This window comes from Emiliania huxleyi, assembly GCF_000372725.1.
Source record: "Emiliania huxleyi CCMP1516 unplaced genomic scaffold EMIHUscaffold_276, whole genome shotgun sequence".
Classification (NCBI taxonomy): domain Eukaryota; phylum Haptophyta; order Isochrysidales; family Noelaerhabdaceae; genus Emiliania; species Emiliania huxleyi.
The window spans coordinates 170,459-183,354 of NW_005199962.1; the positions used below are offsets into that span (position 1 = coordinate 170,459).

The window sequence follows — 12,896 nt, forward strand, 5'->3', positions numbered from 1 at the left end:
CTCGAGCCGCGCGCCGCCCGCGTGGAGGTACGACCCACGCTCGCGAGCTGCCGCGAAGCCGCTCAGCCGGGCGTTCTCGCGCATCGCCGCGACCGCCTCGTCGCTCGCGTCGTTGAGGACCGCCGTGCCGACGGCGGGCACCTCGAGCGCGTACCTCAGCCCGCGCACGCCCGACGCGGCGAGGGCGTCGAGCACGGCGAGCGAGCGAGGCGGCGCGCCGGTGGTCTCGGCGTAGACGGCCAGAGCCAGCGCCGTCAGATCCCGCTGCAGCCGCTGCTTCTCGTTGAAGAAGACGGACGCGCGGACGGACAAGTTAGCAGCCCCTTCTTGAGCTTCTTGAGCAATGGTGGTCTTCGGTTGAGCCGACAGCCGCGCTGTCGCTGGACGGTGTCGCGTGGTCCGCTGCCGACGGCGGTACTTGACGGAGGGGCTTCGTTGTGGGTAGAATTCTTCTGGCTGAATTCTTCTCGCGCACGCTTGCGTGGATACGTGGCTGGCAGGCTGACCCGTGTGCGGGGTAACCCGCGCACGGGGAAGCTTCACGGGTTCGAGTCGCCAAACATTAAGCAGCGGAGGTGTGCCGAGGGGGACCGGGAGGCGGTAAGCCGTCGTCGCCCGGCGCTGCATGCAGCACCGTGGCGATGGCGCTAAGAGGTTCCTCTTTTCCGCGCCCCCCCCGCAAGGCGCGCGATACACACATTCTCAATAACAAGGCTGTGAACGCACATATCTCGAGGGTCTCTCTCGAGGTTCTCGAGGTGGATATCCTTTGGCCGCGTTGGGTAGCGAGGATTGGTGTGACGCGATCCACGCAGGCGTGTTTTCTGGCGGCCGACCGTCAGTGCACGGAGTTGCCCCTTCTCCGACTGCCCCGGCTAGTTCCCGAGGTCGCGCGGGGCTGACCCCTGCGTCCCCCGAGGAGCGGCCGCGCCTCGCAGATTCGTTTCTCGCGCCTGGGTCAGGCGCGCGGGGCATCCCCCGGGTCGCTCGACCAGCGATCCGAAGAGTGGCCGCTATGCGAAGGAAAGAGCGGGGCCCTTTCGGGGTACTAATACTTGCCTTTCGGGGGGAGGGGCCTCGCGTCAGGCGCGCAAGCACGCCCGTCCTCTTCCCCTCCTCCCTCGAGGCAGCGAGTAGGCAGCGAGTGGGAGAATCGAGCGCCTATATTTGTCGAGGTGGGGCGGAGGGGTGGGGCGGAGGGGTGGGTCTCGAGTGCAGCGGAGCAGCTGCAGCAGCCGCAGCAGCAGCAGCAGCAGCAAGCAGCAGCCTGCCGCAGGTTGCTGCCGTTGTCAGCGCCGCGATCCGCCTCCGCGCCTCCGCGCCGCCGCCGCCTGCGCCGCCTGCGCTCGCCGCCGCCTCGCAGACGACGCCTCTCGCGCTCGAGGAGCCGCGCAGCGGGCCGCGAGGTGGATGTCAAAGAGCCGCAAAGTGGCGAGGTCATGAAATCATCAAATTTTGAACTTGCCCGAGGCGGCCCGGAGACGGTCCCGAGCCGTAGCCCCGGTGCTGGCGCATCACGCCTCGGCCGCGAGGGGCCGGCTCCGCCGCTCAGTCGAGCAGCAGGCGTCTGGTACAAGATTGTCGACTAACTGGTCGAGCAAAAAATCGGCGATGAAGCGGCACCGGCGGCACGCCGGGACGAACCCGGATCGGTCACATTGTGCGGAACCGCGGCGGCGAGCCGCCGGGGGCCCACAGGAGGGCTGGGCGCCGCGGCACTTGAACGCGCCGCCAGCGAGGCGAGAGCAGCAGCCGACGACCGGCCGACATATAACGGCGCGAGAATTACAACAAAGCTCCCTCGCACAACACTGGGCACGGCGCGAGAATCTTCTAAGGTAGAGAGATATGGCTCCTACAGATAAAATAAAATGACCATTCTCGGTGTCCAAAGCCCCCAAAACCTATCCAGACCTTTCCTTATTCGACGAACCAGACGAGGTACATGCAGAAGTACGACGCCTTCGCCTCGGAGCTCGCCAGCGGGGACTTGCCCACCTGGTTCTACGGCGCCGCCTCGATCGCCTCGTTGATGCCTCTCGTCAAGAAGGCGGTCACGCAGGCCGACGTGGAGGCCATGCGACAGCCTGACGTGCGGCCAGTGGCGGTGGGCGAGTCACGAGGGTTGCCCCACTGTACACACACCGACTCAGCGGACAGCACCAACTCGCAATCCCTTCACAGACCTTTGGTTACCTCGTGTGTCGGCGAGACAACTAAGACGAATGCGCCGTCGGGTAGTCGCCATGGAAGCGTTCCGTGGACGCTGCCTTACCTTATTGAGAAGAATTACCTCTCTTATGGCGGATGGCGCTGCGTGCTCGTCTATGAGAGGTTGAGGTTCAAACAGGCGGTGTGGTGCTCGTTCGTGCTCCAGGCTCCGCGGAGCCGCCCTTTTCTCGACTTGGCGAATGTTTGTGGAGGCTCAAGAGGGTGCGGCTCTCAAGTATCTTCACTGCAACTCGGCTTAGCTCGGTTGCATCGCGGCCTTACCTATCCGCAGGTGGCAAATCCAGGAATGAAGGGCTGGCCGAAGGTGTGGCTGGCCCTTCACAACGGTGGACTGATCCCAGTAATGCTCTTGATCATCTTTGGGTGTGTTGCGCAATCGGACCCGATCGCTCGCTACATCTTTGCCAGCAGGATCATGGTCATTCTCGCCAGGGGGTCCTACGCCCAATATCTCTTTCAGTTCAACGTCCTCACCGCCATTTCGCTGCAGGTCTCGGGGTATGACGTATCTCCGAAGCTCATCCTCCTAGTTGTGCTGCCGGTGACCGCCTACCTCGTTGAGCGCTATTTTACGCGCACGTACACCGACTACCATCGGCTCACGCATGTGAAGTCGAACTAGAAGTCGAAATGATCGCCTGACGGTAACGCAGGTGACGAGACGTCACCGACAAATTTGGCTGCCCCCATCAAAGTTGACTTCCTTCCTTAGATACATACATACCTGCAAAAACCCACAGGTATACCCGGGTAATACCCGCACTTTTGCATGGCTTCGCCTCCTGGGACCACACCCACAGCCGCTACTGTGCCAGGCTAAAGTCTACATAAAGCGCAGAGCTCGGTCGACATGCGGCGAGGGTGACTCGGGCACACACTACTCTGCGTGTCGCGGTCTAGTCCTCGCTTGGGGAGAACCTCTCCCTCTAGAAGCCGTCGGGTGGCGGCTTCTTGGCGGCCGCGCGCATGCGCTTCGCCGCCTGGGCGCGTGCGTCCGCCGCGGAGGAGCGCGCGGCGGCTTTCGCGCCGGTCGCGCGTGTCGCGCACTTGCAGAGCTTGCTTTCGCCCGTGAACGACGGCGCGCCCATGTCCATCGGCCGGTCGTAGGCGGCGTCGGCGTAGGAGCGCTGGGCGTGTTTGGAGAAGGGGAGGAAGCGGAAGCACTCCTTCTGTCGGCAGAAATCGTGGAGTTGCGAGTCACGCTCGGGCAGACAGCATCGATGCCGTCGCCGGACGCGGGTACCCGCAAAATACCGGGTATTTTGCCGATTTCGCCGATTTAGCCGCAAAAATGCACTCGGACTCGCTTTGGTTTCCGTGAGGCAGGTGGTATCCCATACCACTTTTTGATTAGTGCAGGCCTAGGGTTTGATTAGCCAAAAACTCCCATACCGGTAAAGTTCGAGCACTGGTGGCCCGGATCGAAACCTGTGTACTTTGGCCAAGCGTGACATACACGCCCACGCTGCCACGCATGGGGCGCGTATATGTTTCCCTAGATCGGCACGTGTGCCGCGTATGTCAACATCCCTCTGTGCACGTGCCAGCGCTCACGCCCGCCTATGCGGTTTGATACGGTTTTGGCCAGCCAGAGGCGAGCGGAGAGAGGGGGGGGGGGGGGGGGAGGGAAAAGGAAGGAGGGAGGGGGAGAGAGAGAGAGAGAGAGAGAGAGAGAGAGAGAGAGAGAGAGAGAGAGAGAGAGAGAGAGAGAGAGAGAGAGAGAGAGAGAGAGAGAGAGAGAGAGAGAGGTTTGTAAATAACACACCGCCCGCACAATATTATACCACGTCCACACACCACAACACAGGAGCCCCGCGACTGACGCGACCACAAATATGCACGCCACCCACACGCATGCATGCTCTAAACGCCCCTCTTGACAGATACAGGATGTCGCGCCGAGCCGACCGCAAGTCAGCCCTCGGGAACGAAGCAATACAAAATGTGGCAAAATCGGCGGCCGCCCACTCAGATCAGATGTCGTAGTCGGCGAGCGGATCGTCGGCCTCCTCCGCCTCCTCGTCCGACGTGACCAGCGGCAGCCGCGCCTCCTCCGCCTCAGCCCTCGCCCCGTTTGCGCCGCGCCGCAGCCTGCCAGCCGCGAGGCGACTGCGCGCCGCCGGCCTCACCGAGACAAGGAGAGATTCCCGCACCGGGCGCCCCGAAGCCGGTGGGACAGGGGCCGGCCCGCCCGCCGACAGCGCGCCCAGAGCCCGGTACAGCCCCGCCACCGCCTCGCCGTGCCGCTTCCTCCCCTCCGCCACCCGCGCGCCCGCAGCCGCGCCCGCCGCCCCGCACGCCGAGGCGACCTGCTCGGAGACGGCATTGAGGACGCTGCCGGCGATCATGCAGCCCCAGACGAACTGGTCTAGCATTCCCAGCGCGTTGATGACCAGGATCACGACCAGCATCGAGACAAAGCCGCGGGCAAATGCGAGCACGACGCTCGGCGCCTGCGGGCGCTCGGGCACGACAAAGAAGGGAAGCTTCTCCGAGCGGAGGTCCTGGAGTAGGATCGGCGCCACCCCGGGGAAGATGGCGACCCGCCGCTGCAGCCCGTTGGAGTCGAGCACCTCCACCGCCGATTCGTCGGCGTAGAACGCAACCTTGGCGACATGGCGCGCATGGATCTGCTGCCGGAGCGTCGAGATGCCCCACGTCTGAATGGAGCGGTGCAAAAGCGCTTCCTGCGACGGCTGCAGGAGCGTGGGCAGGTAGAGCGGAGCCAGGCCGAGCGAGAAGAGTGCGAAGTGGACCATCAAATGGGGCCGCGCCTTCCCGCCGGCTGGATTGGTTGCCGCGCCAAGGTTTTCGTGTTTGTTTTTGAGGGGGGCGAACTTTCTTTTGTGCCAGTGATAGTACTAGCACGCGCCAGTTCGCACCTGTGTCGAGCCTGTCTGCTGTGAGAGAGAGTTGTTTTCTTTAAATTCTTTTGCGAGGGAGTTTTTTGTAAAATTCTTTTTGTTTTTTGGATAAATTTCAGATTACCCGGTTTTTGAGATTCGCCTCGCAGATTACCCTACCCGGTCGGCCAAATTTCTCGTCCAGATCACCCGGCGGCCAACATATTTTTCTCTTCAGCTTACCCGGACACGGACGGCTGCCTAGCTGAGACGGTGGGCAGCGAGCGAAGTGGGTGAGACTGATGATGCTCCTTGGACTTAGGGAGCGGTTCAGCTGCTAGGGGTGTTACGCCGGCTATGTCGAGGACGTCGGTGCCTTCTTCGTTGTGCCGGGGCCACGCAATTTTATTTACAAGATAAGGCAGTCACGTGAGTCCCACTCCGCACCCGCGCCCGCCCCACCCCACCCCCCAACACCCACAACTCGCCCCACCCCGACCCGAGCCACCCCGCCCCAACCCAAGGCCGACATCTGGCCGACACCGCAACTCGGCGACATCGTTCTCCGCGACGCTCTATAATGTACCGCCGCACGCTGCGCAGCGATCCAGCGCTGCAGGTCCCAGCCTTCGCGCGAGGCGACGCGCTTAAGATTCCAGCGGAGCTGCTCAGAGCAGAGACACTCGCAGTGCGGGCGAGGTCTCGGCGCCACTCACGTTGCGCGCGCGCACCTCGAACGGCGTGACGGGCCACACGCTCTCCTCGGACGGTGCCGTGCGGCGTGTCGTCGACGTACTTGCAGTCGTAGCTCGTGGCGTGCTGCAGGTCCATCTCGACGTACGTCTTGCCGTCGTGCGCGTACTCGTGGCACGGCGCGCCGCCGACCAGCACCTCGAAGCTTGCGGCGCCCTCCACCGGCATGGGCGACAGCGGCGGCGGCGGCGGCGAGAGAGTCAGGCTCCGGCTCAGGCTGGGCCGCGGCGCTGCTTGTGCGGGGGCGAGTTCGGCGCCTGCTGATCACCGACGGAGCCGCTCCGCTCGCTCCCCTCCAGCTCGCGTCCGACGCGCCGTCGCGCCGCCGAGACCCGCGCGGCGCGCCATGTCCAACCAGGCGGCAGCAAGAGCTATTCCACATGTTCAACCAGGCGGCAGCAAGAGCTATTCCACATGTTCAACCAGGCAAGCGGGCCTCAGCGCGATCACCTCGTGCTCCGGGCCCTCGCCGAGGCGCACCTGGTAGCGGCCCTTGGCCTCGTCGAAGTTGAGCACGGTCGCCCTCGCCCCGTTGAGCTCGGGCCGCGACTGCAGCCCCTGCACCACCACCGCCGCGCCCAAGCGGAAGCCCGCCGGGGGCGGGAGCCCTTCCTGCGGCACGGCGTCTGGTTGCGGCGGCGGCTGCTGCGGCGGCGGCTGCTGCGGCAGCTGCGGCGGCTGCTGCGGCGGCTGCTGCGGCGGCTGCTGCTGCGGCTGCTGCTGCTGCTGCGGCTGCTGCTGCTGCTGCGCAAGGGCGGCCTGCGCCTGCGCCTGCTGCAGCTGCTGCGCCGCCACCACCTGCTGCTGCTGCTGCCGCAGCTGGAGCAGCTGCTGCTGCAGCTGCAGCTGGACCTGCTGCGCGAGCGCTTGCTGCTGGGCGGGCGACTGCCCTTGCGCCTGCGCCTGCTGCATCGCCTGTTGCATGAGCTGCTGCGCCTGCTGCTGCGCCTGCTGCAGCGCCTGTTGGTGCTTCTGCTGCGTCTGCTGCGCCTCGAGATAAGCATTTCGAAAAAAATATTCAAATTGTCGCAACTCTGCGCCCGCTTGGCCTGCTCCTCCGCCTCGAAGGCGGCCTGGCCGGCGGCGCGCTCCTCGCTCGAGAGCTCGAGCGTCTCGTCCACCTCGAGCAGCGAGTCGTGCGACACGACCTGGGGAGATTGGGGAGATGTGGGGAGATGTGGGGAGATGTGGGGAGGTGGGGAGATGTGGGGAGATGTGGGGAGATGTGCGGAGATATGGGCCGAGATGTGGGTAGATGTGGGTAGATGTGGGTAGATGTGGGGAGATGTGGGGAGATGTGGGGAGATGTGGGGAGATGTGGGAGGGTCGGCTCGTCGGGCACGCCGCACCGCCGCCACCCACGGCCCCGACTCCTCTGACGTGAGCACGCGGCGCAGCACGCGGTCGGCGCCGATGCCCTCGACCGTCGGGAAGCGCGCCTCGGGCTCGGCGAGCAGCTCGGCCGACGGGCGCGGCGCCTCGTCCCGCAGCGACCACAGCTCGGAGAGCTCGGCCTGCGAGAAGGAGGTGGCGATCTGCTCGTCGTCGCACACGCCCGAGATGACGGCGTGCTTGGAGATCTGCCGTTTGTAGATGAGCTCCTCGACCGTGCCCTCGCCCAGCAGCCGGTACACGTACACCGGCCGCGTCTGCCCGTACCGCCACGCGCGGAAGATGGCCTGCGAGTCGCTCGACGGGTTCCGGGCGGGTAATCTCGGGTAATCTCGGGTAATCTCGGGTAATCTCGCCTGCGAGTCGCTGGACGGGTTCCAACTCGAGTCGAAGAGGACGACGCGCGTGGCGGCCGTCAGGTTGAGCCCAAGGTTGCCCGCGCGCGTCGAGATGAGCAGCAGCCGCGCGTCGCTCTCCTCGTCCTGGAAGTGGTCGACGAGCCGCTGCCGCTGCGCCTGCGGCGTCGTGCCGTCGAGCCGCATGTAGTCGCGCCCTCGCTTCCACTTCATGTCCCCCGCCGGCCGCGTGCGCCGCTTGAGCACCGCCTCGAGCAGGTCGATCAGGTGCAGGCTCTGCGAGAAGAGCAGCGTGCGCTCGCCGCGCGCCGCCGCGCCGCGCAGCAGCGCGAAGAGGACGCGGCACTTGCCGCTCAGCGCCACCTCGTCGCTCGACGCCGCGGGGCGCGCGGCCTCGTACCACGCGTCCCCGTCGCCCTCCGCGCCGCCGCCGCCGCCGCCGCCGCCGCCGCCGCCGCCGCCGCCGCCGCCGCCGCCGCCGCCGCCGCCGCCGCCGCCGCCGCCGCCGCCGCCGCTGTCGTCGCCCTCGGAGCCGCTGGTGTCGTCCTCCTCGACGACGAAGTCGTCCATCGAGTCGTAGCCCGAGGCCTCGCGCTTGGAGCCCGCCGCGCCCTTGGCGTCGACGCAGCGGTAGAGCGTGGCGGGGTGGTTGAAGATCTGCTGCATGGTCTGGTAGCCGCCGAGCAGCCCGCGCACCGAGGCGCCCGACGCCGCCTTGGCGTGCTCGAGGAAGGTGCTGTAGAGCGAGCGCTGCACGGGCGCGAGGCGGCACGAGAGCGCGATCTCGCGCTTGGGCGGCAGCGCCTGCCGCAGGATCTCGGCGGTGCGCCGGCGGAGCAAGGGCTGCACAAGGTCGTGCAGCACGGCCATCCGCTGCCGCGAGAGCCGCACGTCGGCCGCCGAGGCGTCGAGCGTGTTGCCGTTGGTGATCGGCGCGACGAAGCGGTTGCGGAACTCGGGCACCGTGCCGAGCAGCGCGGGCCGCACGAAGTCGACCATCGCGTGGTACTCGTTCAGGTTGTTCTGCAGCGGCGTGCCCGTGAGGATGACGCGGCGGCGGGTGCGCACCGCCGCGAGCGCAGCGTGCTGCTTGCTCTGCATGTTCTTGATGCGGTGGCCCTCGTCGAGCACGATCAGATCGGGGCCCGGCTGCTGCAGCAGCGGCACCGCCTGCTCGCGCGCCTTGCCCTTGACGAGCGCGAGCAGCGCCTCGTACCCGATGACGGCGACGCCGCCGTCGCGCGCCCACTCGCGCAGCGTGGCGATCCGCTTCTTGAGCGGCTGCTCCGCCTTGACGTGGTAGTAGAAGTAGCTCATCTTCGCCCGCTCTGACCACTTCTCCGCCTCGCCGCACCAGTTCTGCAGCACGGTCGCCGGCGCGACGACGAGCACGGTGCGGAAGCCGGCGACGCCGCCGGCGCGCGCCGCCTCGCGCAGCGGCGCGCTCGTGAGCAGCGCGTCGATGAGCGAGATGGCCGTCAGCGTCTTCCCGAGGCCCATCGAGTGGGCGAGCAGCGCGCCCATGCCCTCGCGCCCCGCGCGGAGCGAGGCGCACGAGACGCACACGTTGTCGAAGAGGAAGCGCGTGCCGCTCAGTTGGTGCGGCTTGAGCTGCGCGCCGAGCGCCGGCTGCAGCCGCACCGCCGACGCCTCGCTGCCCCGCGCCTCCGCCACGTTGAGCACCAGGCCCTCCTCGTCCTCCTCCTCCTCGTCCTCCTCGTCGTCGATGCCGCCGCCCACCTGCCTCCGCCGCTCCGCCTCCGCCTCGAGCGCCGCGCGCGTCTCCTCCTTGACCTCGTCGTCCTGCTTGACGCGCCGGATCTTCTTGCGCTTGCCGCCGCGCCCGCCGCGCCTCGGCGTGTCGTCCTCGTCGGTCCCGTCGTCCTCGTCGTCCTCGTCGTCCTCATCCTCGTCCTCGTCGGCCGCCGACGCGGCGGCCGCCCTCGCAGCCGCCTTGGCAAAGGCGGATTTCGCCGAACCCGCCTTCACGGGGCGCGGCGGCGTCGCAGCCGCGGCCTTCGCCTTCCGAGCCGCGTGGCCCGTCGTCTGGTACTTCTGGATCGCCTCGACCACCTCGTGGTCCTCAAGGTCCTCCTCGTCTCCGTCGAGGTGGACGGCCTTGAAGAGCGCGCCGTCCTCGCCGTCGGGCGGAAGCCACTTGGTGATTTGACCGACGGCCACCGTGCGCCCGAAGCTGCGCGCGACGAGGACGCCCAGCCACTTGTGCCCCGTGAAGTGCCACTCGTTGCCATTCTCGTCCTTCTCTGGCGCCCTGGCACCTTGCGGCTTCCCTTTGGAGGTCTTGGGCTGCTGCTCAGCGGCACGGGTAGAGAGCGGCACATCGTCGTCCTCGCTCTCCGAGTCGACCACGCGGCGTGGCATGTCGTCGCGCGCGAGAGTTTCCCTGTTGCAGCTACAGGTTGCTCCACCGTTGTACGCGAGCTGGGTACACACACAAATGGGTCGCCTAGACTCCCCTGCGTCACTACGTGCCTCCCCGTCTTTGTAGCCTGGCGTTTGTGCCCCGTTTGTGCCGCGTCCCGTGCCCCCGAGTTCATTTCAACATGGGTTCCAACTTTTCCGGGATATGGTATGTAGTCTATTCGCCGGCCCAAGCGGGGGGGGGGGGGGGTCTGGTCCCGCGAAAGCTGGGCTATTTAACCTTTTTTTCATTTTCAAGAAATCCACGTCCCCAGCGCCGCGAAAACCCGCTTCACCCCGAGTGTCTTGCTGTGGTGCATGACGCCAGCGGAGGCGGAGCAGGCAGCGGCGGCAGAGGGCTGCACCGCGACGGCGGAGGAGGGAGCGCTGCTTTACGCGCGCGAGCTGGGAACGGAGGCGTCAGCAGCAGCGGCGGCAGCGGCGGCGGCCGAGTCTATGACGGCGGCGGAGGCGGAGCAGGCAGCGACGGCAGAGGGCTTGACACTGGTGCGCTCGTCGCGCTCCAGCACCGGGTTCGAAGGCGTGTGCGCAAAATCGAAGGGCAGAGGCTTTAATGTGACGCGCAAGCTTGATGGTAGAACGCGTCACATTGGCTGCACCGCGACGGCGGAGGAGGGAGCGCTGCTGTACGCGCGCGAGCTGGGAGCGGAGGCGTCCGCAGCAGCGGCGGCAGGGGCGGCAGGGGCGGCGGCCGAGTCTATGACCGTGGCGGAGGTGGAGCAGGCAGCGGCGGCAGAGGGCTTGACACTGGTGCGCTCGTCGCGCTCCAGCACCGGGTTCGAAGGCGTGTGCGCAAAGTCGAAGGGGAGAGGCTTTAACGTGACGCGCAGGCGTGATGGTAGAACGCAGCACATTGGCTGCACCGCGACGGCGGAGGAGGGAGCGCTGCTTTACGCGCGCAAGCTGGGAGCGGAGGCGTCCGCAGCAGTGGCGGCAGCGGCGGCGGCCGAGTCTATGACGGCGGCGGAGGCGGAGCAGGCAGCGGCGGCAGAGGGCTTGACACTGGTGCGCTCGTCGCGCTCCAAAAGCGGGTTCGAAGGCGTGTGCGCAATCTCGAAAGGCAACGGCTTTGCGGTGGGCCGCAGGGTTGATGGTAGAACGCGTCACATTGGCTGCACCGCGACGGCGGAGGAGGGAGCGCTGCTGTACGCGCGCGAGCTGGGAGCGGAGGCGTCCGCAGCAGCGGCGGCAGGGGCGGCAGGGGCGGCGGCCGAGTCTATGACCGTGGCGGAGGCGGAGCAGGCAGCGGCGGCAGAGGGCTTGACACTGGTGCGCTCGTCGCGCTCCAGCACCGGGTTCGAAGGCGTGTACGCAACGTCGAAGGGGAGAGGCTTTAACGTGACGCGCAGGCGTGATGGTAGAACGCAGTACGTTGGCTGCACCGCGACGGCGGAGGAGGGAGCGCTGCTGTACGCGCGCAAGCTGGGAACGGAGGCGTCCGCAGCAGCGGCGGCAGGGGCGGCGGCCGAGCCTATGACGGCGGCGGAGGCGGAGCAGGCAGCGACGGCAGAGGGCTTGACACTGGTGCGCTCGTCGCGCGCCAGCACCGGGTTCGAAGGCGTGTGCGCAAAATCGAAACGCATCGGCTTTGCGGTGAGCCGCAGGGTTGATGGTAGAATGCAGCATATTGGCTCCACCGCGACGGCGGAGGAGGGAGCGCTGCTGTACGCGCGCAAGCTGGGAACGGAGGCGTCCGCAGCAGCGGCGGCAGCGGCGGCGGCCGAGTCTATGACGGCGGCGGAGGCGGAGCAGGCAGCGACGGCAGAGGGTTTGACACTGGTGCGCTCGTCGCGCTCCAGCACCGGGTTCGAAGGCGTGTACGCAAAGTCGAAACGCATCGGCTTTGCGGTGAGCCGCAGGGTTGATGGTAGAATGCAGCATATTGGCTCCACCGCGACGGCGGAGGAGGGAGCGCTGCTGTACGCGCGCGAGCTGGGAACGGAGGCGTCCGCAGCAGCGGCGGCAGCGGCGGCAGCGGCGGCAGCGGCGGCAGCGGCGGCAGCGGCGGCAGCGGCGGCAGGGGCGGCGGAGGCGGAGCAGGCAGCGGCGGCAGAGGGTTTGACACTGGTGCGCTCGTCGCGCGCCAGCACCGGGTTCGAAGGCGTGTACGCAAACTCGAATGGCAACGGCTTTGCGGTGAGCCGCAGGCTTGATGGGAGAAAGCAGCATATTGGCTGCACCGCGACGGCGCAGGAGGGTGCGCTGCTGTACGCGCGCCATTTTGGCGCGGAGGCATCGGCTGCGACCGATGCAGCGGAGGACGAGTACGCGGGACGCCAGGCGGTCGAGATGTCGAATGCAGCCGTAGAAGGGAGTAGAGAGGCACAACCAGCGACGGCGTCAAGGATGGTCGCGCGCCACCTGGGGGCGGAGGCGTCGTTGGCGGCGGCGGCGGCGGCGTCGTTGGCGGCGGCGGCGGCGGCGGCGGCGGCGGCGGCGGCGGCAGCTGAGTCGATGACGGCGGCTGAGGCGGAGCAGCTGGCGGCGGACGAGGGCCTGACGCTGGTGCGGTCATCGCAGTCGCAGACCGGCTTCAAGGGCGTGTCGAAGCGGGGTGGGCGCTTTGCGGCTGTGTTTGGGTCGCACCAAAGTGAAGAGTACCTCGGCATGGCTGCGACCGCGGAGGAGGCGGCGCTGTTGTACGCGCGCCACGTCGGGGCGGAGGCGTCAGCGGCGGCGGCGGCGGCGGCGGAGGCAGAGCCGATGACGGCGGCCGAGGCGAAGCAGCTGGCAGCGGACGAGGGCCTGACGCTGATTCCGTCGTCGCAGTCGCAGACGGGCTTCACGGGCGTGTCGAAGCACGGCAGCCGCTTTCAGGCTGTGTTCGGCCATGCGCACCTCGGCATGGCTGCGACGGCGGAGGAGGCGGCGCTGCTTA

At 67.3% G+C, this 12,896-nt stretch overlaps 4 protein-coding genes across 4 annotated transcripts; 1 reads left to right on the forward strand and 3 right to left on the reverse strand.

Moving 5' to 3' along the window:
- Positions 1 to 62: 62 nt before the first annotated feature.
- Positions 63 to 1,770, reverse strand: EMIHUDRAFT_238808 (hypothetical protein; the record flags this gene model as incomplete). The annotated part of the gene is made up of 3 exons (XM_005776627.1): positions 63 to 75; positions 155 to 279; positions 1,720 to 1,770. The coding sequence occupies 3 exons, from the start codon at positions 1,768 to 1,770 to the stop codon at positions 63 to 65; spliced, it is 189 nt and encodes a 62-aa protein (XP_005776684.1).
- Positions 1,771 to 4,205: 2,435 nt separating this feature from the next.
- On the reverse strand, positions 4,206 to 4,991 carry EMIHUDRAFT_116035 (hypothetical protein; the record flags this gene model as incomplete). The annotated part of the gene is made up of 1 exon (XM_005776628.1): positions 4,206 to 4,991. One exon carries the CDS (start codon positions 4,989 to 4,991, stop codon positions 4,206 to 4,208), a length of 786 nt encoding a protein of 261 aa, XP_005776685.1.
- Positions 4,992 to 6,233: 1,242 nt separating this feature from the next.
- Positions 6,234 to 9,958, reverse strand: EMIHUDRAFT_238814 (hypothetical protein; the record flags this gene model as incomplete). Its single annotated transcript, XM_005776629.1, has 8 exons — positions 6,234 to 6,436; positions 6,862 to 6,949; positions 7,178 to 7,507; positions 7,619 to 7,852; positions 8,132 to 8,935; positions 9,143 to 9,241; positions 9,317 to 9,406; positions 9,566 to 9,958. 8 exons carry the CDS (start codon positions 9,956 to 9,958, stop codon positions 6,234 to 6,236), a joined length of 2,241 nt encoding a protein of 746 aa, XP_005776686.1.
- Positions 9,959 to 10,315: 357 nt separating this feature from the next.
- EMIHUDRAFT_116037 (hypothetical protein) lies at positions 10,316 to 12,838 on the forward strand (the record flags this gene model as incomplete). Its single annotated transcript, XM_005776630.1, has 1 exon — positions 10,316 to 12,838. A coding segment is annotated over one exon (2,523 nt), but the record flags the coding sequence as incomplete, so codon positions are not given.
- Positions 12,839 to 12,896: the final 58 nt, after the last annotated feature.